The sequence below is a fragment of the Lutra lutra genome, chromosome 3 (assembly GCF_902655055.1).
Source record: "Lutra lutra chromosome 3, mLutLut1.2, whole genome shotgun sequence".
Taxonomy (NCBI): domain Eukaryota; kingdom Metazoa; phylum Chordata; class Mammalia; order Carnivora; family Mustelidae; genus Lutra; species Lutra lutra.
The window spans coordinates 44,787,575-44,812,324 of NC_062280.1; the positions used below are offsets into that span (position 1 = coordinate 44,787,575).

Here is a 24,750-nt window from a genome sequence, read left to right on the forward strand (position 1 = left end):
GAGTTGGCTCTTTCTCAGGGGTGGGGGGGATGAGGAGGAGAGGTGGAGGATGAAATTTACCCTGGTGTCTAAGAACACTGCCTAGGGACTGGGACTGTTTAGAAACACCTCTGGCCAGTCCTAGGGAGGGAGTCCTCTGTCTCTGGACGAAAGCCAATGGGGACGGTGAGGAGGAAGGTCAGGGACTGAACTCAGTTCCCCAAGTTCCCCAATGGGTTGCAGGTCCCATTACGATGAAAGAGCAACAAATCCAATCCCCACTGAGGACAGAAGGATGAGTGAGACGTGGTCTGTCCCTGTCCTTCTTGTGTCAACAGACTGCTACAGAAGAATTTAGGTGCTGGAATGAAGAGCGGCTGAAAGTTCTAATGAAGAACAGTGAGGGAAGGAATTTAGGTGCTGGAATGAAGAGCGGCTGAAAGTTCTAATGAGGAACAGTGAGGGAAGGAGGGGCAGCCTTGGGGAGTTGGGAAGGCTTCCTCTAGAAAGGAAACATAGGAGGTTTTAATGGGGCCTGAGATGAGGAGTTCCAGGTATCTCAGGTAAGACCTGGGACAGCAGCAGCCATACCTGTGTCCTTTATAATAAAGCCCCAGCCTCCAGCACAGCACCTGCCAGGTAACAGGTGTGGGGAAATGAATGAGTGAAATAATGGGAAAGAGAACCAGCCTCAGAAAAGACACAGTCACCACAATGCATCATGGGCTAGGGGAGTGGTGAGCCACCTCCAGCAAGGCTACGGGCAGGGCGAGAGATGGTTTCCTCCAGCCGGGGTTATGTCAGCCAAGGGGTATGGGGTCCTAAGTGGTGTAATATGGCACAGGAGATTCAATCAACAGACGTTTCCTCAGTGCCTACAATGTGTCAGGTGTGTGCAAGCTCTGGAAATACGGTGATGAACATGGACACAGCCCTAACACCCGCCTAGTCCACCCACTGCGCTGAAGTCCGCTCAGGTGTGCTGAGCACCTGAATCCGCTCCCCTCTCCTTCCTCCCGTGTTCTTCTCTCACCAGCTCTCCCCATCCATAAAACCTCATCAACTCTCCCTGCAACTGCAGGGTCCCCTCTCTGTTCCCTGCTCCATCCAGCTTCCAAGTTACTTCCTAAGAACCCAAACCCACCTAGTCACAGTCACTTGTTAGAAATACACCAAAACGTTCACTGTACCTCTCTGTGGGGCTCAGGGGGGAGGGGGAGGAGGGATACAAGTGACTTTGGCATAGCCCCCTCCCTCCCATTCTTCCTCAGCCCCATTAGAGATCTCTCCACACCCCAAACATTGAAACAGGCCAGTAACTTTTAGACAATCTCCTTTCCTCTTTTCTAATTCAGTGCTGACAGCTAACAGTTACTTGCATCATTACCACGGCCAAGAAGGCAATGGCTTTATAAACCTTATCTGATTCTCCAATTTATTTTAAAATCCACTTTTAGAGTGTAAAAGGTAAAGCTTAGGTAAATTCATTCCTTTTTCCACAGCTGGAGACACAGGAGTGAAGTGGTAAGTCACAAGTCACAGAGGACAGCAAGTGAAGAAGGAAAACGCATACACCAACATGGTGGTTTTGAACGTGCTATGAAGCTCAGAAGGCTGGCCAAGGTCATGGGCTGGCAGCTTCCAGTGGATCTGAATGGCCCTGGGGCCTGACCCCAGAGCCTGCCTCTGACCCCATCCATCTGCGACTGCCTGACTCCAAGTCAGAGATGTTCATCCTAGACACATCCTTGCCTTCTCTCCTCCCAGCAAACCCTTCCCTGCAACCCCATTCCCACGAGCCTTTGAACGCCCCAGCAGAGGTCCCAGCTCCACCAAGGAGCCACTGTCCTGGAGCGGTGGTCCAGGATCACCCGTCGGGCCCACCCTCCAGTGCTGCCCTGGTCCCTAGGCCTCCCCAAGCCTCTGACCCCTCCGAGGTCCCTCTCCCTCTCTACCCACCTGAAGCCCCAGCCCCAGTCACCTCCACCTCCTTGCATCATTGCACCATCGACCCCCGGCCATCCCAAACCTCCCACCGTCTCCATGCTTGGGGTTCCCGCGCGTCCCTGGCCCAGTCCCACCTGGCATCCCCCCCGCCCCTGGCCCCTGGCGTCCCCGCAGGTCCCCGGTGCCAGGTCCTCGTGCCTCCTCCTCAGACGTCCCCGCGCCCCTGTCCACATCTCCTGGAGTCCCCGCAGGGCTCTGGCGCCCCAGCACGCGTGTCCCCCTTGCTCCGGCGTGTCGCCACGCCCCCGGCCCCGCGCCTCCCGCTCTGAGGTGGTCCCGCGCCCCGGCCCCGTGTCCCCTCCACCTTCCGGCGTGTCGCCGCGCCCCCAGCCCGCATCCCCCCCTCCGGCGTGTCCCCGCGTCCCCGGCCCGCGCCCGCTGACGCCATGACGCCGCGGCGGAGGGAGGGGCGGAGCGGGACCGGCCTGAGAGGGGCAAGAGCAGCGGGAGCGGCGGGCCCCGCGGCAGCAGCGGGCGGCGCGGCCGATGGACATGGGCACGCAAGGCTCGGGGCGCAAGCGGCTCCCCAACCGGGAGCGGCTGACGGCGGAGGACGACGCGCTGAACCAGATCGCGCGCGAGGTGGGCGGCGGGCGAGCCCGCAGTGCTGGGGGGCGGGGGCGCCGCAGGAGCGGCCGCGCATCGGTGGGTCGCTCTGTCCGTCCGCGGCGGCGCGGGCAGGGGCGCGGGCCCAGAGGGATGTCGGTCCTCTGGCCCCTGGGGACAGGCTGGCGACTCTGACCCCTCCCCCACGCCCTGGCTCCCTCGGGCCACTGTGTCCCCCTCTCAGGGAGCGGGGCGGAGGTGGGCAACCCGCGGGGTCCGGAGCGAGTGCCCAGCTTTGTCCTGCTGCTTGGTGCGGGTGGAGTAGGCCGCCCCCGGAGGCCCATGGCCAGTCCCCGGAGGCCACATGGCCCTGGCGAAATGGCCTGTTTCTTGTCTGCGACCATGGGTCCTCGATTGTCACACAGGTGCGGCTTGGGCATGAGCTTGGGGTCACTGTGAATCGTGTTTCTGGAGCGATCCTGAAAACGGGTCCAGGCGCCTGAGGGGCTTTGATCCAAGTTTTCTGGGCAGTTTATCTGAAATGTTGGGGGCGAACTTTCAGCTGGCAAATGAAAGGAGCACTGTGTGCGCGCTGGACAAGTGCCTTTCCCTCCGAGGATCCAGCCGTGGCGTGAAACAAACCGGTGACATGGGAAGGTTGCTCCTGGGATTGGCTGCTCCCTGGGGAAGGGGGGGTCCATTGGGCCCCAGTGACAAAGGACGCCTGACTTTTCCCACAGACCCTTTTGTACCTTTTCAGTGTCCTGTGTGTGTGTACTCACTATACAGGTGCAGTTCGCCAACCCTCCCCACCCCCCTCACCCCCCCCACCCCACCCCCACCCCCGCCACCTTCGTGCACTCCCTTCTAAGCATTCTGATGTGATGTGGAGCTCGTCTGCATACCGCTCTGTGCTCACACGGAGAAACTTCAGGCCATGTAGGCTGTAGGCTCTGGTTTTGTGAGTCAGTCATTTGCCCCGAGGTACGCTCTATAACCACTTCTTAGGTGTTTTTAGTTGCAAATATTCGATTTTGCTTTACGGACACAGGGTTGTCAATCAGTATTTGTTGAATATTGGAATGGATCAAGACTTTGGTTTTTCTCTGTGTAAAAAGGAAAAGGGCTTTCCAGGCAAACTCTTAGACATCCCTTAAAACCCACTGCAGGTTGTCCTCTGTGAGATCTTCCCCATCACCCAGGCCGGCATCTCCCTGCTTCCACCTGGCTCCTCTAGTTCTTACTCCCTACACCTGGTGTGGGAGTCACCTCTTCGCAGCAGAATTTGCTCACTTAGCTTGCATATAATCCCACGCCTGTGAGGATAGTCACTTAGGTATGTATTTGACCATAGGACCAAACAAGCATTCTCTGGGAGACCAGAGGTGACCAATGGATAATCCCTGGGCCTTGTTCTTCTGTCGGTGCTTAGGGACAAAGGAACGAGAAGAACGAGAGCTCCCAAAGTCTACCTCGTGTCTGCTGGTTTGGATTGGAAGCAAAGGCTAGGGCTGCTGGCCTAGGGTTGACATCCTTGATGTTCTGAGGATTGGGAAGCCATGGTCTTGCCCCAGCCAGGGAGACGGTGGCGGGCAGTGACAGATTCAGACTGTGGAGTCAGTCCTGGGCTGTGAACATGCACACACCTCACAGAGGAGCTATGTGATCCTGGGGAAATGAGTCATTCGTCCCCCACGAGTGTCTGTTATCTTGTCTCTAGAATGAGAGAAAGAGATCCCCTCTTGGTGTTTTGACTAGCGTCCATACAGTGAGTAAACGTGAGCCCCACCCACCTATCTTCCTGATAAAACTAAACCATGGATTGGTTTGTTTGTAAGTGCTGAGTGGCGGGAATTTATAATGTTGGAGGGAGCAGGGGCAACATTTTATGTTTTATCACAAATTGAATTATATTTTCCCAACTGTAAAAATTAGAATCGCGATTCCAGTGGCAAGTGTCTGTTCACCTTCGAGTTCTTCAGTTCTTATAAAAATTAACAAATGCTTCTGAAGTGTAGTACATTCTTATTTGCTCACTGACTCAGCAGATGCATGCCGGGCTCTCCAAACACCTGTCCTACGGAGACTGGGATTCAGGGATGGACCTGAAAAGGGTCCAATTATGAAGAGTTGGGTCAGAAAGGGGTCTGACCTATAAATCAACAACAGTCACAGAAAACAGGAAGAGATCTGATATTAAAAGTCCATAGATATTGTGCCTGGAAAGTTTGGAAATGAGAAAGTTCCAGTTTATTGAGGGGAATAGGAATGGCAATCAGAGGTGGCTTCCTGGAGGAAGTGGCATTTTGAGTTATTTTGAAGGGACAGGAACGCTGACCTGAACTGTCCTCCACAAAGGGAATATATTGGCTGTAGCATGGATTCCTGGCCAGCCCCACCAGTGGCTGCTTCTCTCCATAGCACCTTGCAGCAGGCTCTGCTGAGCTGTCCTCTTTGGGTAGCCTCACCTTTGGGCTGACACGCCTTTTGTTCCCACACTTCCCCCCCAGGAGCCCACACCCAGTCTCTCTCTTGAGAACTGGAAGTATCTTCCCTGACAGATCTCCCTGGCTCCCTGGCACCACCACCCTGCCCCGCAAGCCAAGCTATGAGCAGGACTGCTAACTGAGCCACCCATACCAGTCCCTGGGTGACGGTGTGCAGGGCAGTGGGGAGTCCTACCCTGTGACCCATCAGGCCCATCCTGGAAATGGGGAAAGTTGGCTGCTGCTTCCAAAGCCCTTGGGGAGCTAAGGGGCCTGAATGAAAACTGGGGACTCTTTCAGAAGGTGACAGGGGGTGGGTGGACACAGGTCAGGCATCTGGGAAGGCATATCTAGAGAATAACCGGAACCTTCTGGGCTGCGGTGACCTGGGTCCCATGGGCAGGGTCACCGGGCAGGAGGGAGACGGGGTGGGCAGGACTGGGAGGGGAGCTCAGCTGCCCCTGCGGAGGGCTCAGAGGGCTCGAGGAAGCAGTGCTCTGACCTGTAGAGGCTGACACTTTCCTATTTCTGCAGTTACGTTGTGGTTTAACCTAAGGCTGGTTTAAGGTAAATGGACTTGTAACTTGAAAACAGTCTAGATGCATTAGCACAAGTAGCTTGCTTCCGAGGTAGAATTTGGGCAAGACGTTGTCAGGAAAAATGTCCAGTAAGCACTTGGAGATACTCCTCGCCGCTGAAGGCGTGAGCAGTGTTTCTCACACCCTGGGGGAAGGTGTCTTGAAAGCAGATATATTTTTCCCTCCTGCCATGTTTAACATTCGGCTCAAGATTTTTGGTAGCCTCCCAAACTTCTCATTCAGCACTGAGGCAATTGCTGAGGTGAATTGCCTGAGACAATTCACAGTATTCCTCTCAAACGGAGAGGGACAACAAAATTTTTAAAAATTTTTCAAATTTAAAAATTTTTTAAATTTTAAAAATAAAAAATAAATTTTTATTATAATTTTTTATTTAAAATTTTTATGATAAAAATTTCAAATTTTTTAAAAATTTAAAAATTAAAAAATAAAATAAAATAACATGCAAGCTGCCTTAGGAATGAACTTGCTGGGCCCTTTAATGGTGGTGGTGAGTGAGTCACCCCCTGTGGCCACAGGGGCCTGGGCTGATTCCTCCCCCATGACTGTCTCCACAGCCTCCTCTCCAAGAGCTGGACAATGGCATTGCAATGCCATCCCTGGGGTGCAGATGGTGCCCCCCAGGTCCCTCCTGTGGGCGGGTGCTGACTCCCTGGCCAGCTGCTGGGAGCGCCAGCTGCTGGGGGTTCACAGCTGTCCTGTCAGGAGAAAAGTGCCCCTGGCCACCCAGGAGTCACTGTGGGGGAGGGGTGCCCCACCCCCACCCCCACCCCTGGGGCAGCCTGCAGCTGTTGCCTGAGGGGTGTGAGGATATAAAATGTCCCCTCCCTTTGCTTCAAGTTGGAATGACTCTGGTGCCAGAGCTCCCTGTGGGATGGGGCTGAGGGCACACTCTGGCGGAGGCCACCTCCTGCCCCTGCCGCTCCCTTCACCCCTCTTCTGCTGGCTGTGCTCCCCAGATACAGACCCACACAAAAATCCCTGCCTCAGGCTCTGCCTCTGGGGACCCCAACTTAGGAATGAACTTGCTGGGTAGCCTTGTACATACAGGACATTCTCATCCTAAAACCTCTGTCATGTTGCTACAGCCAAACTGTCCCCCTCCTGCCTTTGTTCCGGGGGAGGCAGCTTTTCTGAGGTGGGCCGGCAGCTACAAACATGGAGGCCATGGACTGGATGGTGTCATCCAGTGTTGTCAGTGGTTTGTGATCCAGGACACTGGAGCAGAATCAGGAACTCAGCTGTGAACAGTCCTGATGGTGTGCAGGCCCCTCCCCACAGCTATTTCTGTCTGAGCGCCAGCTGTCGCCCTCTCCCCCTTCTGGGTGACCCTCATGACTCACTGGCTTCATGGTTAGGGCTGTGAGTTTTATGTGGGTGGCATGCAGAAGTGGCATGGTGGGTGGAAATCAGGGGACCTAGAATCCAGTTGAGCCTGTCGCTCATGAGTCTTGTCAGGGTTCAGGGCTGGAAAGGGGGCAGGTGGGAACTGAGGTAGCCTCGGAGGCTTGCAGGGTGCCAGCCTCGCTGAGAAGCTTCCCCCATAATTACATGGAGTCCCACCAGCAGAGTTTAGAGTCTCTCTGTCTGACAAGGAGAAGTGGGCTCACGGGAGCTGGTGACTTGCCTAAGATAACTAAGAAGGTGCCCGTTCAACATTCAGCTGCTACCACTTTCTGGATCCAGTTCTTGGCTCTATCTGAGGCCCAGCTACGGGCTGTGTCCTGCAGTCAAGCCGACTTGCTTCCCATCTCTGGGTCTGTTGTCCCCAGCTGACCTCTGGCCATCAGGTTTGATGGTTCATGGAAGAGTCGATATTCTTCTGTCCTTGTGATGTCTATCCCCGTTTTTGGTGTTTTTTTTTTTTTTTCATTCTCTTGACTTCTGAAATGTAATATTTATTTAACCAAGGTAATACGTGTTTTTACCCTTGTCCCACATTCTCAGGCCATTCTCCACACAGCAGCTGGGTGATCCTTGAAAATATGTCAGCTCATGTCACCTCTCTAATTAAAACTCCCCAATGGCTTCTCATATCACTGCATAAAGGCCAAGTTCTTAATGGCCTGACAAGACCCTGACCAATCTGGTGATTAGCTCTGTGCTTATAAATGATATGCGTGTGCAGTCTATTGATTGTCCGAGTGTAGACACGGACCATTGGTTTCCTGGCTGGGGGAGGGGGCCTCACTCAGGCCCTCCCCCCACTTCTGTGTCCCCTCATCCTCACACCATAGTTACGTTGCAGTAGAACCACAGACGGTAGAGAGTATGGTGCTAGTACGGTGAGATTCCCCGGTTCAAACCCCGGTTCTGCCATGTGCTCCGTGACCTCGGGCAGGTTGCTTCACCACTTTGTGCCTCACTTGTCCCGTAGGTAAAATGGGAACATTTTGAGTGCACTTCCCATGGGTGTTTATGAGGGTATATGGGCTCTTTCATGAAAAGCACCTCATAAAGGTGGAGTGATGATGGTGACATCATGTGTGGTTTGGCTGTGGAGCCAAGCCTCACGCTCTGACGTTTCTGTCCCTGGATAGCTTTCTGACTTTTCCAGAGTTCATGACTTGTATTTTTTTTTTTTCTAATTGCTCTCCTGTTGACATAGCTGTCACACCCAGTTCTTCAAAAACTTCAACAGGACCCCTCCCAGTACTATTTCCTGGGTGATTCAACAAACCAGACAGCCTACCATTTCCCCTTTGTCCCCTCCTGGATATGGACCCCGGGAAATATCTGTCCTCTAGACCCTCTCTAGATTTCAGCTGTCCTTCCCTTTCCCTTTCCCTATGCCAATCTGAGAGTTCCCCACTTTTCTATTGTTGTTGGATCCCTCCTTGCCTGATACCATATTATCTTCTTCCTGAGATTACTCTCTCATTTTGCTGCAACATGTCCTACAGTAGCGTCCTGAGAAAGAATGCCTTTTCCAAGTGTTTGCATGTCTGAAAATGTCTTTATTCTACCCTCATACTTGACTGATAGTTTAGCTGACTGTAGCGTTCTAGGTTAAAAATAATTTTCCAAAGAACGACAAAGATTTCTATGTATTCTTTGAAATGATTTCTAGCATGTGTCATTAACTGAAAGAAATAATGTGCAGAAAAAAAAACCTGGGTGCTGCCCCTTTTGTGAGAAAGGCAGTGATTTGTCTGCATTTGCATGAAGAAACCCTGGGAGGCCAGCAGAATTGGTCAAGTGTCACTTTTAATGCTCTTTGGACAATTTTTTCAAGATTTATTTATTTATTTTGGAGAAAGAGAGAAAGAGCGAGGGAGGGGCAGCGGGAGAGAGAGAACTTCAAGCACACACCCTGCTGAGCAGGGAGCCCTAGTTCGAGACACTGAGATCATGACCTGAGCAGAAATCAAGAGTAGGATGCAAAAGCCACCCAGTTGCCCTGATGCTCTTTGGGTATTGAACCATGTAACTGAATTGCCTCTTCAATAAAATAAACTAATAGTGATCAAGAAAGTAAAATTTAAATTTATTTTCTACCACAATTTTAAGACATTATTTTCCACTGTATTCCAGCCTTGAGGGTTGCTTTGAGAATTTTGATGCATTGTGTATCTCCAATATCTTGTATAATCTCTGCCTTTACTTTTAGAAGCTTTTAGGACCTTCTCTTGATCTCTAGTGCTCTGGTTGGGTTATTTTCCATTTATTGAGCATTCATGGGGGTCATTGGATCTGAAAACATGTATCCTAAAGTTTTGGGAAATTCTCTGAATTTTCCCCTCCCCACCATTTCCTGTGCTCTCCTTTATAGCAGCTCCTTTGCTGGGAATAACTTTCTTTTCATTCCCTTTCCCTAACTTTCTTCTCTTGGTGATGCTTTGTAGGAGATTGATCACCTTTATCTTCCATGCTTTCTGCTAAACTTATCTGTTCTGTATTCAACTTCTAAAAGGTGGGGGTTTTGTCGGTTGTTATTCTTTGTTCCCTTTTTATGGCATCCTCTCTGATTCACAAATGTGGCACCTTTTCTTGTCATTCTGAGGATATTAATTTGTTGTTGTTGTTTTCCCCAAAACTTTTCTTTTGTCTGCTGTATTTTTACCTGTTTCTTTTTGCCCTTTGTCTGTGATGGCCTCTATCTTTCATCTTGACACCTCTCCCAGATGCATGGTGATCCTCAGCTGTCCATTCAGCTCTGAGAATGAGGCACTAAAACCCTATGAGAACCATTTGGTCAAAGACCAGGATGGGGGTGCCACAGGAATCGAGTCCAACAGCACCAGGGGCACGGTAGTATGGCTAAAGTGCTAATCCATTCACTACCTCCTCAGGGCACAGGCACACAACCTGGAATCTGAACCCGGGTCTCCCATTCACCAGGCCAATACCCTAAACAGCATCAGTGTTGAAAGGGACAATTGCTTAATGCTAGCAAACCAAACCTCTCTAATTTGGTCCCTACAGGTAGAGTTCTGGTTTTGATTAAGGGGATGGTGAGATTGAGAAGAATGCTGAAAATTAATCTGAGATTTATACCAGGACAGAATAATCTCTAATGTCCATACAGCCCAAAGAAGGGAACCAGTCACGATGATCTTCTTTCATTGACAGTGGAATAAAATATCAAATTAGGTGAACAAACAAAGGGACTTATAAAAAAATAAAATTTTCATAGCTTCACGCATCAAGGATAATTCACGTATTTGTTTGGAAAATTCTCTAAGATCAGAGATATAAAGCAAACGTAAAATACCTGGAGAGTTTAGGTAGGCAGAATGTGATATGGTCTTGGCAGTGGGCAAACCCTCAGATCAGCAAGTATGTAAGAGCCAGAGCCGTTTGCTGAAGTGGTATGCTGAGACGCTTCCAGCCCTTCTTGGCTTGGGGGAAGAAATGCTCACAACAATATTTCAACCTAAAGGAACCAGGAGATCTAAGTTTTTTGTTTTGCTTTTAGCTCCATCTCATAAATTTGTCCATTCTTTCTTTACCATTACCCTTGATTTCTTTTATTTTCATTTTTCACTTTGTTTTATGAGATCCCTTAGGCATGGAGGCAGTTTTCCAGGTTGACGGAGAGATGGGATTTGCATGTTGACCAAACAGCTAATGTGTCTCCCTCCCAGATGCCCTAAGATACTGCTGTAAATGATCCCAGATGCGTCTTAAAATCATCCATAACAGTGCTGGTCAGGAGAACCTTCTGCAGTGATGGCGGTCCTCTCTCCCTGCTCTGTGTTCTGGTGGCCACCAGCCGTGTGTGACTGCTGAGCACCTGCCCTGTGCCTAGCGCACCTGAGAAATGCATCTTAAATGTTTTAAAAGATTTTATTCATTTACTTGAAAAAGAGTGAGCACAAGCAGGGGGCAGGGCAAGGATTGGGGGTGAAGCAGACTCCCCGCTGAGCGCATAACTGGACACAGGGCTCAATCCCACAACCCCGAGACCACGCCCTGAGCTGAAATCAAGACCTGGACACTCAACCGACGGAGGCATGCAGACACCCCTTGCATCTCAAATTTCATTTAATTTTAATGCATTTACATTTAAATATGGCTCGTGGCCACCAGATGGGCAGCACAGATTTACATCAGTGATTTCTTCTTGGCTGAAATATGCTGTGACAAAGGTGTGGGCCATCATGCAGAGCAGGGCTGAGCATCACCCGTGACTGGGCACAGAGGAAGGAGGGCACAGGGGCCCGGGGGCAGGACTGGCTGACATGATACATGCGTGTCCGTAGAAGGAGCACCGTCAGCCTTTGGAAATTGGGGGACCATGGAGGGTATAGTGTTCGTGTGTCAGAGCCTCCTTTCCTTTGTGGAAGAAGAACGACATTCCCCAGGGGGGTTAGAGTAAGGAGCAGGGCCAGGGACACGCAGAGCCAGGGGCCTGGTCATTGTGGGCACTATCTGAACCCTGGGGTCCCCTGCCTTCTGGGGGCTGGATCCAAATCCAGAGAGGACTAGACGGGATGTGCCCTAGGGTAGGACAGTGCCCGTGTGCAGGGGCAGACAGGGCCTTGGGACTGGCAAGATGGACACCAGGTGAGTACATGGACTGTATCCACCTCAGCTCCACGCACACCTTCAGGGTCCCATGGCTTCCTTGGCGTCCAGAGGATGTGTAGAGCCCGACCTCGGGATGGGATGGGCCCTCTGTTTTCAACATGAAGGCGGGAGCTGCTGAGGCATCGTCTTTTGAGTGACATCCTATGGGGCCACGTGTCTCCCTTCTGCCCATTGAGGAAACCCCCTTTCCCACTCCCTCCGCTATGCTGCAGACAGGACGGATCATGTCAGGTGTGGTTCAGTTGGGACTTGAGTCCATGCTGGTGTAGCAGAGCTTTGCCCCCTCCTCCCAGAGGAAAGGGCCGCAGGCCGGGGCTCAGGTGCACTCCAGGAATAGTGCGGTGCTTGCAGGTGCTGAGAGCGGGCTCTGCCCTCGGTCAGGGGCACAGTCTCACACCGGCCGTGGGCTCTGCCTCCTGCCTGCTGGCTTCATACCAGAGAGACTGAGGATGGGGGCACACTGCCAGGAGCTGTCTGGACACAGAGCCAGGCGCCTCCACCTGAGTCTGCCATCCCCCACTCACCCCGAGAGTGGCATGGTCATGGGTGCCCACAGCTGGGAGAAAGAGAGCAGCCAGGGGAAAGCCTTAGGACAGTGAGAGGCTAGGCTTATAGTGATACTCTAAGGGCAGGGAGCAAACGGGCAGGGAGCCCAAGCAGCCACATTATCCAATGAGAGCCAGAGACCTCTCGAGTGTACCTGCCAGCATCACCCCCTCCTTCAAAATCCCAGGTGTGCTGCCAGAGGAGGAATAAGGGAAGCCCCCGCTTCAGCCTTGGCAGGTGCTGGCTGCCCATCAGGACTCCAGAGTCCCCCCAGAGAGGCCCTCAGGTAGAAGGGGATGTGTGTGGGACATCAGGAAAATCAGCGACAGCACATTTCCATAGGATTAAGATTGTCCCCATATTTCCTAAAAAGTACGTTGCTTTTGCTGTTCACAGCTGAACTTCTTAAAATAGACCATTAGAACTGCTGGTCCTTGCCTGGTGCCCGGACACTTGTTCCTGAGAAGGTGTTAGGCAGGCCACCTCTCCCTTCTCTCCCAGTGAAAATCAACGCTGTCCCAGCCCTCTCCTTCCCTTTGCCCTCTCCATGCTTGGCCCCAGGGTGTGTGGGTCTCCCTTGGGCTGCAGGCATGAGATAGGAGTGACTTAATCATGACAATGTTCTGTGTCTGTCATCTTCCCCTCCGTGGCTTAGACCTCTGGCTTCCATTGTGATGTGCATTTGTGAAGGAAAACACGCTGGGTGGCATCCTTCTCCTTAACTGAAAATTCAGCTCTAGGATGCCTTTTGGCTTGACAGATCTCTTTCACTTGGATTTTCGGGAAGTTTTGTGTGTATGTGAACAATGTCATGATTTTAATGTATTCTTTCTTTCCTAAACATCTTCCCAACATTCCCGAAATAGAACATGGTGGTTCCCACTTATGTGGAGTGGAGGACAGAATGAGAGCACGGCCTTGCAGTTCGGCAGGCTGTCCCCTAGATCTCTGATTACTGGCTTATTAAAATGACGTCATATGAGAAAGTGTTAACGGGTGAGAGCATCATGTATGTTAAAAACTAAAATCCAGCAGAGTCAATGTGAAGACCTTACCAGCTTCATTCGGTGATCCCTGAATGGGCAGCGTCCCGTCTAGAAGTAAAGGGAGCCCCTTGGAGCTGGAGGAAATGGAAGTCTTGTCTGGGCCGGAGGGACAGGAAAAGGAATTTTCTGGCAAAGAGTGGATTGGGAGGCAAGACCTCCTCCTCCATGTGGGGGATGGCAGGGATCCAGTTGGCAGGTCACCTCCCTGGGGCTGACCCTGTGACTCCAGACTGACCTGTGACGGTTACGCTCCTGGGAAAGGTTGAAACTGTGCTTAGGTGGGGTTCTAAGTCTTGGTTTGCTGACATGGTGCTTAGCACAAGTGACTCCATTTTGGGTCCGTTGTGGTCCCTTTTTTGACCCATGTAATAATATGCCATCAATGATATAGAAATAATTGTTTATTCCGTTTTGCAGTTTTTTAAAATTTTGAGCTATTGGATTTCACAGACACCATCAGGTTTCCTTCCTTATGCCCGGGCCGTGTTTGTCAGGGATAGCTTCTCTCTTCAGCAGACCTAGAAGCGGGCCAGCTCTGCTGCCCAGGACCTCTGGGATGTGGCCCTTTGCTAGCTCGGAGCTTCAGTTCCTCCATTGTGGGACAAAGACGGGGCAGCTGGGGACCAGGGAGGCACATTGGTGGCTGAGGTCTAGGCCTCCTCAGGGAGCACTCAGTCCTCCCATCCCCTCCTGGTTGGCTCTCCCTCCTCCTGGGAAGCCTCAGGCCTGTGCATCTCCCACACAGGACCTGGAATGCGTAGTATGTGTCCCCCAATCCTCCTCCTCCTGTCACACTTATCCGCTGGGCTGCTGTTTCCTTTAGCAGCTCCTGTCTCCCATCCAGGGGGCTCTCCCTGGGGGCTGCACTAGGGCCCCTCACCGGGGGACCTCCCCAAGCCCAGCACATAGGAGCCACTTGGGAACCACCTGCTGGGTGAATACAGATCGAAGCAGGAAGGGGAATTCCTCCGCAGTGGGTGCTGACTGGTCTTCACACTGACGGGAAAACCTCTGGAGGTGGGATTTCTCTCCCAAGTAGCTGGAGCCACTTTTGTCAGAATTTCCATGTGGGTTACAAGGTGTGGCTTCCACTCGTGACTCTTGCTAAATCCTGAAGCCTCACCCAATGTCACAATAGACCAGGAGACAGAACCATGCTGTCTTCATACTGATAGCCTTGTCGGAACTCGCCAGCCAGAGGCCCGTACCACCCACAGACCACGGCTGTTCCAGATGTGCCACCGAGGCCGGGACTGCGTTAGCTGATCTTGGGTTTCCCTTGGCCTGAGAGCTGCTGTCAGGAATGGATGGCAGTGGGGGAAGCCCTAAAAGAAAAAGTGAAATAAATTTTCTTCCTGATTCCCATGAGAGGTATTTTGCTCATCCTTGAGAAAACACAGCCTAGAGGGTCAGGGCTGGACTCTGAGTCGGAAGACCTGGGTCTGCGGCCTGGGGTCACTGTTTGCTGGCTTTGCCACCTTGGACAGGCCACGGGGACCCTCGGTGTTCCCACCTATAAAGGGCAGTGGTGATTCACGGTTGGGAGGACCAAGGGGATGAGCACACGATGCTTTGGGCGGGCACTCCGCCGCTCTCCAGGGCAACCATGTCTACTCACACACCCCCCTCTAAAATGAGGCAGGGGTTTGTTCTCGCCACAGACCATGTGTTTTCAGTGGCCCCCTGCCTGCCACCCACCCACATTTACAGAGATTAAGACTGACAGACAGAGACTTGGGTCCTGCCCTTAGCACCAGGCTCTTCTCCGGATTCTAGGTTCCGGTTCGAGGTTCTAGTTCGAGGTTCTAGGCTCTCCCCAGACTCTAGACTCCAGGTTTTAGGTTCTAGGCTCTGGGCCCTGCTCCAGGCTCAGCTCTGGGTTCTAGGTTCTAGACGCTGGGCTCTGCTCCAGGCTCCATGTTCTAGGTTCTGGGCCCTGGGATCTACTCAAGGCTTGGCTCCAGGTTCTAGGTTCTGGGCTCTGGGCTCTACTCCAGGCTTCAGGCTCCAGCTCCAGTCTCTGCTCCAGCCTCCAGGTTCTGAGATGCCTAGGGAAGTGGGTGGGGGTAGGGTGCCCGGAGACAAGCCCCACTCAGCACTGGCTTCTTTAACCATAAGGAGGGATAGCACCTGCTGTGTGTCTCATGACATTCGCATGAGGCCCAAAGGAGAAAATAGTTGAGATCACGCATGTAGAGCCTCAAGGGCTTTGCAAATGTAAAGTACTACTGTCAGAAAATTGTAAAGACTCTTAACACCGAGAAGTTTCAGGCTGGCTTGTAGCTGCTTCTGAACTTGGAGCAGATGCTCGTTGACCCCGGGAACTCTGCATTTTTCTTAAGGCAGAACACTTCTCTTTCGGGGATGCTGTTGCTTTGTTCTAAAAGTAGGGGAGGAAGCAAGTGCGAGCCTAGTGTGAGAGCCAGGGAAGGTGGGAGGTGGAGCTGGGGAGAGGAAGGGCAGGAGCCGCTGTCCGCAGGCAGTCCTCCAGGCTTCCAGACCCCTGAATCTTTCAGGTCCTTATGGAGGCAAGGAGGAAAGAGACTAGGGTCATCATCACCACAATGACCACAGACTCCGCATTCCAGGCTCATCAGGAAGGGCTGGGGAGTAGCAAGGATCCAGCCTTCCCTGACATATCCTCATGCCTCAGTTTCCCTGGAGCCTGACCCTGTGTGCAGCCCCCATCGTGCCGGGAAAGCGTAAGTATGACAAGAGTCTGTCTCATGGGATATCAGCTTCTGTTCTGTGCACGTGCAGAGTCCTGTCCCTTACAAAAGGGCATTGCTGAATTAAGCCTTACCTCAAGAACAAAGGAAGACCCCACACTCTTCAGCCTTTTGCGGGGGTGGGGGGCATTGCAGTAAATGGCCTCTGTTTGGCTCTGTGCCTTCTCTTGCTAACCCACTCATCCCTCATAGGGTGGAATCAGGGCAGCCTGTCACCTAAACAGTTTCGGTCACTCAGATAGGGATGTTCCCAATGGCCTCTCTGCGGTCAGTGGCTGTCGAGGTGCTTGACCACCTTTGAGAAAACAAAGCACGTTGGGCTGGGATTGAAGGCGGTTAATTGTACCTTGCATTTGTGGTCCTCGAAATGAGCAAGTGAGCAGAGAGATGGATGGATGGACAGACAGACAGATGGACAAACGGATGGATAGCCTTAGCCTGACTCCAGTCACATTTGCAAGTTGGGTTTCTTCTGAGACTAGAGCAAGATTTCAAAGTCGCCATCGGTCACCTGTGCACAAATGAGATTTAGCGGAAACTGCAGCGAGCAGGATCTAACCCAGCCAGGTGTCAAGTGTCTGAAGGGTGCATTTTGGTTCCACCTTTCCTGGGGCCAGCGTACTGAGCCTCCCCATCCCCCTTCTCGTACCAGGACCTAGAAGGAGCAGCCAAGCAGGCAGGTTTCTACCCCCTCCTGATTATCCGACAGTGGCTCCTTCTTTCCAGCTCCTTGTTTTGGGAACTTTTCTCCCTTTGTGCTTCTCCAGTGACCTTTTGTGTTATGTATGCACTTGGAAAAGGTCTCCAAATGATCCTGGGGATGGGGCTTTGATTTCACTGGATGGCGTGTGGGCGATTGGGTTGCACCCCCATCACCAGCACGGTGACCTTGCATTCCCCAAAAAAGGCCTGTGCTCTCCTGAGGTTGATGGCCCGCTACCAGGGGCTGAAGAAACGTGGACCATGTTTGCAGAACATTCTATCGTGTGGCTTCCCTTTTGGGGTACAGGGTTGGTCCTGGAGGAAGTAAGGTGTACTGATGTACTCTGCCAGGTGCAGTAAATAGCTCTGTTTGCCTGACTTTAACCACATAAGTGCTGTAGTTCTAGAAAGCCCTGTGCACACCAAGAATCACTGAGACAGCTGGAGGGGAGTGGTGCTGGCCTGTGCGTAAGGGATGGTCGAAAGCATGCAGGTGGACGTTACAATGAAGAAATGCACACATTTCTGAGAAATGTTCTCAGTTTGGATTTGCCATAATTAGACTGAGCTTATGGATCTGGGAGCAGAACTTCATGGAAGTGAAGTACCCTCTTGCTCATGTCACAGCAGGCAGTTCATGATGTCATCATCAACAACGTTGACCCGGACCACTGGGCTAAGGAGGAGTCAGCCAGGTTCCTCCACTGTAGAGATAGTATTCTTATCCCCTTCCCCCAGCTCTGTTCCCTAGAAGTGAGTCCCTACATGCAGCCCCCACTCAGGGAGGGACTTCAGCTCCCTGTCCTGAAGGAATGTGTAATCAGAGGTTGAAATGTTCCCTGTAATTAGTAAATTTGGTAGTGATACTTTGAGGCTATGCAAATGTCCTCTGCCACCCTGAAGTCCATCAGTGGATCAGTAATTCTTTGTGACATGTAGATGTGAAAAGCAGGTTATTTGGTGTGAGCAGTGAACTGGAGAGCCAGGATGGGGAAGCCCTCAGCGTGTGGTGGTGCCTGACATGGTCTGATCTTGGCCCAGCCCCATGCCCTTGGCCTTTTCCCCTCATTGCTGGCACACTGGCAGCTCTCTGGGCCTCACCGGCATCTGTGCATGGGCTGCTCACTGCTGTGGACACAGACGTGCCAAACCCTTCTTACCTACATGGCCCCTTCTCCTGCTTCCCACTGGTGCTCTGACTTTCTCATTGGTGCGGCCGGGAGGGGCTATGCTCCTTCCTAGTGCAAACCAGGTAGGCAGCAAAGATAACGCTGTGAAGTTTTTGGTTTTGGAGGGATGCAGAGGGGCTAAATAGTGGGTCATTGTACAAATGAAGGTCTTGCATGATGAGTAGAAAAAAAAAATGACTTCCTTACTCTACTGTTAGCATAACTGTTAACATAACGGAAAACAAGGGGAAAAGTCTGATGAGAAGAAGTGAAAATGCAGTATCTGTCTTTCGGAAAACATCTTTAATACGAGCACCTCCGAGATACTATGGTTTTGGTTCCAGACTGCGGCAGTAAAGCAAGTATCACATTAAAGCAAGTCAAATCACCTTTGCGGTTTCCCAGTGCATGTAAAAGTTCCTTGGGTATTATACTCTAGTCTGTTAATGCAGTATTCGTGCAACAGCATTAAGTCTTTTTGAACATACACACCCTTGCTGAAGAACACTTCATTGCTAAAAAATGCTACCCGTCATCTGAGCTCTCAGCGAGTTGTAGTCCTTTCGCTGGAAGAGGGTCGCACTGCGATGTCCATGGCCACTGATGGATCAAGGTGGTGGCTGCTGATGGCTGGGGCGGCTGTGGCAGTTTCCTAAAGTAAGACAATGATTTGCCCATCGATTGACTTCCTTTCTCAATTTCTCTGTTGAACGTGATGCTGTTTGATGGCATTTCACCCGCAGGAGAACTTCCTGCTGCCGCTTTAGCACCTGAGCGGAAGTGATATCCTAAACCCTCTGGTGTCTCTTCAACGGTCTTCACAGCATCGTCACCAGGACTAGATTCTGACTCGGGAAACCCCTTTCTTTACTCGGCCCCAGGAAGTGATGCCTCCTCCCTTAGATCTGATCACAAGATTGCCGCGATTCGGTCCCATCTGCAGGATCCACTTGGAATTCCAGTTCTCCTGCTGTTTGCAGGACGTCTGCAGTGATGTCCTCCACGGAAGGCTTGAACCCTCCACATCATCCACCAGGGCTGGAATCGTCCAGACTCTTATTAATGTTGCTATTTTGACCTCTTCTCATGATCACAACTGTTCTTAATGGTTTCTAGGATGGAGGATCCTTTCCAGGAGGTTTTCAGTTTACTTTACCCAGATCCACTGGAGGAATCACTTTGACAGCTGAGCCTCATGAAATGTACTTCTTAAATAATAAGACTTGAAAGTCAAAATGACTCCTTGAATCCACGGGCTGCAGGAGGGATGTTGTGTCAGCAGGCGTGAAAACAACACTCATCTCGTCCATCTCCATCAGAGCTCTTCCGTGACCCAGGACAGGGTCAGTGAGCAGTCGCATTTTGAAAGGAGTCTTTTTTTTTATGAGTGGTAGGTCTCAGCAGTGGCTTAAAATACTCAGCAAACCGTGTTGTACACAGATGTGCCTTCATATTTATAGAGCACAAGCAGACTAGATTTCCCTCAATTGTGAAGGGCCCCAGGATTTTCAGAATGTTCGATGAGCACCGGCTTGAACTTAAAGTTAGCAGCTGTGTGAACCCCTCATGAGAAAAGCAGCCTGTCCCTTGAAGCTTTGAACCCAAGCACTGACCTCTCTCTAGTAGCCAAAGTCCTAGATAACTTCTTCTTCCACCATAAGGCTGCTCCGTCTACAGGGAAAATCTGTCGTTTAGTGTAGCTACGTTCACTCCTTATCTCACTAGGTCTGGACAACCTGCTGCTTCACCTTGCACTGGTATGTTATGGAGACTGACTTCTTTCCTTAAACCTCCTGCACCAGCCTCTGCCAGCTTCCAGCTTCCCTCCTACAGCTACACCTCCTCTCTCAGCCTTCACAGAATGGAAGAGAGTTGGGGCCTTGCTCTGGGTGGGGCTTCAGCTTGAGGAAGTGTGGATCTTCTATCCGGACCAGGAAAACTATCTCCACATCAGCAATAAGGCTGTTTTGCTTTCTTCTCATCGTGTGTTCACTGGAGTGGCCCTTTTAATTTCCCCAAGAACTCATCTTTTACATTCACAACCATTTGGTACAAAAGGCCTAGCCTTTGACCTGTCTCAGTTTCGAAGTCCCTTCCTGGTTGTCATCATTTCTAGCTATTGATCGAAAGTGACAGACACGTGACTCTTCCTTTCACTTGCGCACTTAGAGGCCATTGTAGGGTTATTAACTGACCTAATTTCCATATTGTTGTGTCTCACGGAACACGGAGGCCCCAGGAGAGGGAGAGAGACAGGAATGGCTGGTTGGTGGAGCAGTCAGGACACACACGACATTGATTGGCTGTCTGTTGTCTTATATGGGCACCGTTTGTGGGGTCCCAAAACAACTACAGTAGTAACATCAAAGATCACTGATCACAGATCACCATAACGAATATAATGAACAAGTTTGAAATATTACGAGAATTGCCAAAATGCGCCACAGAGACCCAAAGTGAGCAAATGCTATTGGGAAAATGGCACCAATAGACTTGCTCGACACTGGATTGCCACAAACCTTCCATTTGTAACAACTGCAGTGTCTGTGAAGCCCAGTAGAGCCAAGTGCCAAAAAGTGAGGTCTGCCCATCCTAGAGGCTGATAGAACGCAAGAAAGATTGAAGGAAACCCAGACCCGATCACTGAAGACGAAATGTCTGGGTTACAGAGAGTGATAAGCTCCTCTGCAGAAAGTGTCAGCACTAATTCATGCAACACAGCGTTGGTGGGACACTAGGGACCAGGAATTGGACACATCAGTGCTGGTCTAGGTAGTTCTTCCCTCCTGTAGTACAGTACCTCCCCCCCACTTCCTTAGCATGATCGTTCATTGCTGATGCCCTCCACGCTAGGGTCACAAGAACAGCAGACCAATGATGTTAGCAGTGAGCACGTCCTGAGTGGTTGGTGGCCATTGTACGCACTTAGCCTTCATATGAGGTCACACATCCACCAAGTGTTTGGGCACCCCCGAACTCCTACATGGAAGCTATAGTCCCTAGTGTGGCTGGATTTGGAGATGGGGTCTCCACAGAAGTAATTCCATCAGATGAGGTCACAAAGGTGAGGCCCTGATCCAGTAAGATTCGGGTCCTCATCAGGAGACCCCAGGGAGCACGCTCCTGCTGTGGATGCAGGAAGAACCAACAGGGAGGGGTTGTCTACAAGCCAGGAGGAGAGCCCTCACCAGAGGGTCCCTCCATCTTGGATCTCCAGCCTCCTGACTGTTGTGTAAGCTGCCCAGGAGGTGCCATTTATGTGTTGCTCCTGGTCAAGACCATGACAGGTCAATGCTGCTATTCCCACCTCAAAAGGGAAGAAACGGTTTTAGAAAGAAGCAGTGACCTGCCCAGGTCATAGTGTCAATCTGCCCACTTACCATCACATGGCTTTTTGATGGTTGACCTTGGCCACTCTAAACTCTCTTCTCTGTGTCATCAGGATAGGCCAGGTCATGACATGGGAGTGAACACCCCCAAATCTCAGACACCTGCCGGGGCACAGGCTTCTCTCATCCACATGAGATGCCTGTCACAGGTTGGGGGGCCTCACAAGGTCGCCGCCAGGTGACTTCCTCTGCAAGGACTTCAGCATGGTAGGGACAGAGGTTGCTGACTTGTTTGCTGGCTCTCGGCCCTTCCATCCTACATGACATGTCATTTCCAGGTGCAGGCGACAGGAAGGTCCCTGGCCAGCTCCTCAAGCCAATGTGAGGGCCTCTGTACAAAGTAGAAAGGGAAGGAAGACCCGCCGTCCAGGTGCAGAGCCTGACAGGAGAAAGCGCCCCTCCCCCTAGATGGGTGTGTGGGGCTGGGGAGCAGGGGCTGGATTTCACCCCATGGGCCCCAGAGCCTGGTACTGCCATGAGAGGAAGCCGGCTGGACTTTCTTCTTACCCCTCCCTGGCTTTCCATTGGCATTGGCTCTCCCAGGTCCTGCCTGCAGCTGGGGTGGTGGAAGGTTTGCCTTACAAACAACTGTACCTTCTTGGGTATTCCTGTGAGAAGTTGGGGTCTCTGGCAAGACTGCATTGCACACCCTTCCTGAAGCAGGAGCCGCATCTGCGTATGGATGTTTCCAGAATCTGGGAGAAGAACTTACTCTTTTCTTTGATATTCTGAAAACGTGAGTGCTCATTCTGGGTACGGCAGTGTCTAAACCTACAACTGAGAAGGCATATAAATATGCTGGCCCTTTGGCTTGGTTCTGCTTGCTTTCTTTGGTTTTTAGACAGAAAGGGGGGAAGGAGCAGAGGGAGAAGGAGAGAGAATCTCAAGCAGGCTCCACGCACAGCACGGTGCCCAACACAGGGCTCGATCTCATGACCCTGAGATCACCACCAGAGCCCAAAGCAAGAGTCGGACGCTCAAGCAACTGAGCCAGCCTGGTGCCTGGGTCCTGCTTTCTTACTTGGGTTCTCGTGTTACACTTGTTTTGTTCCTGTGCTGAAGCTGCCCCTTGGCCCGCTGGGGATGCTGGCGAGCCCCCGCCACCGCTTTCCCAAATGTGTGCGGCCACTTGTGTCATAAGAATGAGGAAACTGGAAGTAGCTACCCTGAACCCTGCGTCTTCTGCAACTGCTGGCCCCCCGGACTCCTAACGCCCCTCTTTCCCCTATTTTTAGAGGCTGCTCTTTTCTGAAACCACGTGGTGACACATCAAAGGCATTTTGTTTCTCGAGCGCCTGGTGCATCCACTGCACGCCGGACACTTGAAAAACAGGTGACATGAAATGGGACCGATATTTAATGTCAAGTCACAGAGTCTCAGCTTTGCTCCCCTACTGAGCAACAGAACCATTTGTCCTCGAAACTTCCTGGGCCGCCGCCTTCCCCTGCCTGAGCAGCCCAGACTGGGGAGGGATGGGAGCATGTGCTGTGCTTGGAGAGCGTCCCCTCAAAGCACAGGTGATGTCGGGGTTCCACGGGAAGGAGGGAGAAAGCACCGAAATCAAGCAGTTTATGACCTCTGACCTCACTTTCTCAGAATCCTGAAAGACTCAGATCCTTTCGGGATTTTCTCCCTTTTGTCCTTTGGATGTGACGGCAGCCAGAGGCTTCTGTTCTGCTGTTCTGGCTGTCCCCAAGGATTTCTTTATTTTATCGGTTATTTTTCTGAGAGAGCAGGGCGGGGTGGGGGCATGGAGGGGCAGAGGGAGAGGAAGAGAGAATCTCAAGCAGACTCCACATCCAGCACAGAGCTCAGCGTGGGGCTTGATCCCACAACCCTGAGATCGTGACTTGAGCCAACATTGAGAGTTGGAGGCTCAACAGACTGAGCCACCCAGGAGCCCCAGAATTTCAAGCAGATTCCCCGCTGAGTGCAGAGCCCCCAACGAGGGGCTCAACTGGATGACCCTGAGATCATGACCTGAGCCGAAGGAGTCAGGACACTTAATGGACTGTGCCACCCAGATACCACCCCCCCCCCCCAAGGAGTGAGAGACAAGCCTGCTCTCTAATGGGGGCCTTCCTTCCCTGCCCGGCCTCCATGTTCAGGGGCAGGAGGGAGAGCAGGGTTGTGGCTGGGGGTGGGGATGGGGGAAGCATCCGCACCGCTGGGAGCCAGGCTCCCTCTCCCTGGAGCGTGCACGGCAGGGCTATTTAATCAGCTGGACTCCGCTAAGAGTGTGGTGACATTAGATGCAATTATAGGCCAACCTTGGGACACCCAGGGTATTTTTAGGTTTTGTTTCCTAAAAAGAAGATGGTGTTTTTCAGGCCGCTGTTGACAGTGTCAATGTCTTGACATTGTTTTATTTTCCATTTGATGCGCCTGGTCTTTGCCTCCTCTCTGTCGTGGTTCCGAACAGCACGGGGGCCGGCATCACTCCGGCCTCATGAGCCCTGGGCTGCCTTTCTGTGTGTTGGCCTGTACATTCATCTCTTCATTCCTCCGCTGACTCAGCAGACCTCTCTCTGACCAGCGCCCCCAGGGAGCAACGTGCTGGGGCAGAACGTAAGATGCGGTCCTTGTCTCAATCACCTTGCTTTCAATATCTGTCCGTCCACTGGGCAGGTTTCTACTGATCACGTCCTCTGCGTGGGGAGCACAGCAATGCACGAGGGAAAGCCATCACCCTCCCTGCCCCCAACCCTAAAGATAAACTTCTGAACAGGCAGCTCTGTGACAGGTCAGGTGTTGAAAAGTGCAGGGAAGGAAAGCAGGGACCTAAGGAGGGAAAGGGGGGTTTGCTGTTGTGACGGGCTGTCAGCAGAGGGCGCCCTGATAAGCTGCTATTCCAGGCAGAAGGAACTAGGGTGCACAGGCCGCAGGTTGAGAGCAGACCTGAGCAGGGGGAGGCTGTGTGGCTGAGCCCAGGGAGAGAAACATCGGGGAGCTGGATCCTACGGGGCCTTCCAGGCCACTGTTAGACTTGAGCTTTCTCCCCCAGGGAAATGGTTAGCTGTTGGATGCGTCTGGTGGAAGACAGGCCTGCTCTGGCCTCTGTCTTAAGAGGGTTCTTCATGGAGCTGTGTGTATGACTGTCATGGATGGCTGTGTAGGTTGTGCACTGCAAAACCCAAGAGCACACCCTTCAGACTGACTCCTGTGTGAATGGGCATCCGCCACGTGTGCGGGGTTGGCCCTGCGTGAGGAGCAGACTTGAGGGTGATGGGGAACAAGGCTGGACACAGGTGAAGGGAGCTGGCAGAAAGGTGGTGATTGCTGGATCAGAGTAGGGCAGTGGCTGTGCTGAGAAGTGGTCAGATTCTGCATTCCTTCCATAGGCAGGGCCCACAGGGCTTGCTAACCGATGGGACCTCGGGGAGGAGAGAAACAGAGACACCAGAGATGGCCCCAGGGGTTTTGCCCTGAGCTACTGGGTGAGTACATATGGAGGTTTGCCATAAGCTAGCCTGGGTGTTGAGTAAAGTCAATTTTAGGAAAAAACCCTACTCGCTGTC

General features: G+C 52.0%; 1 protein-coding gene and 1 long non-coding RNA gene across 36 annotated transcripts in view; both read left to right on the forward strand.

Annotated features, from left to right (window-relative positions):
* The first annotated feature begins 290 nt into the window (after positions 1-290).
* Positions 291-1,725, forward strand: LOC125094888 (uncharacterized). Its single transcript, XR_007125728.1, has 3 exons — positions 291-337; positions 397-542; positions 1,482-1,725. It is a non-coding gene; the product is annotated as an uncharacterized LOC125094888 (long non-coding RNA).
* A 670-nt stretch (positions 1,726-2,395) lies between these two features.
* LRRFIP1 (LRR binding FLII interacting protein 1) overlaps positions 2,396-24,750 on the forward strand; it is a 139,212-nt gene continuing 116,857 nt past the window's right edge. For all 35 annotated transcript variants that reach the window (XM_047721506.1, XM_047721508.1, XM_047721509.1 and 32 more), the window contains exon 1: positions 2,396-2,568. In XM_047721506.1, the coding sequence (XP_047577462.1) occupies positions 2,473-2,568 (96 nt within the window). In that variant the 5' untranslated portion in view covers positions 2,396-2,472. The remainder of the gene's footprint in view (positions 2,569-24,750) is intronic.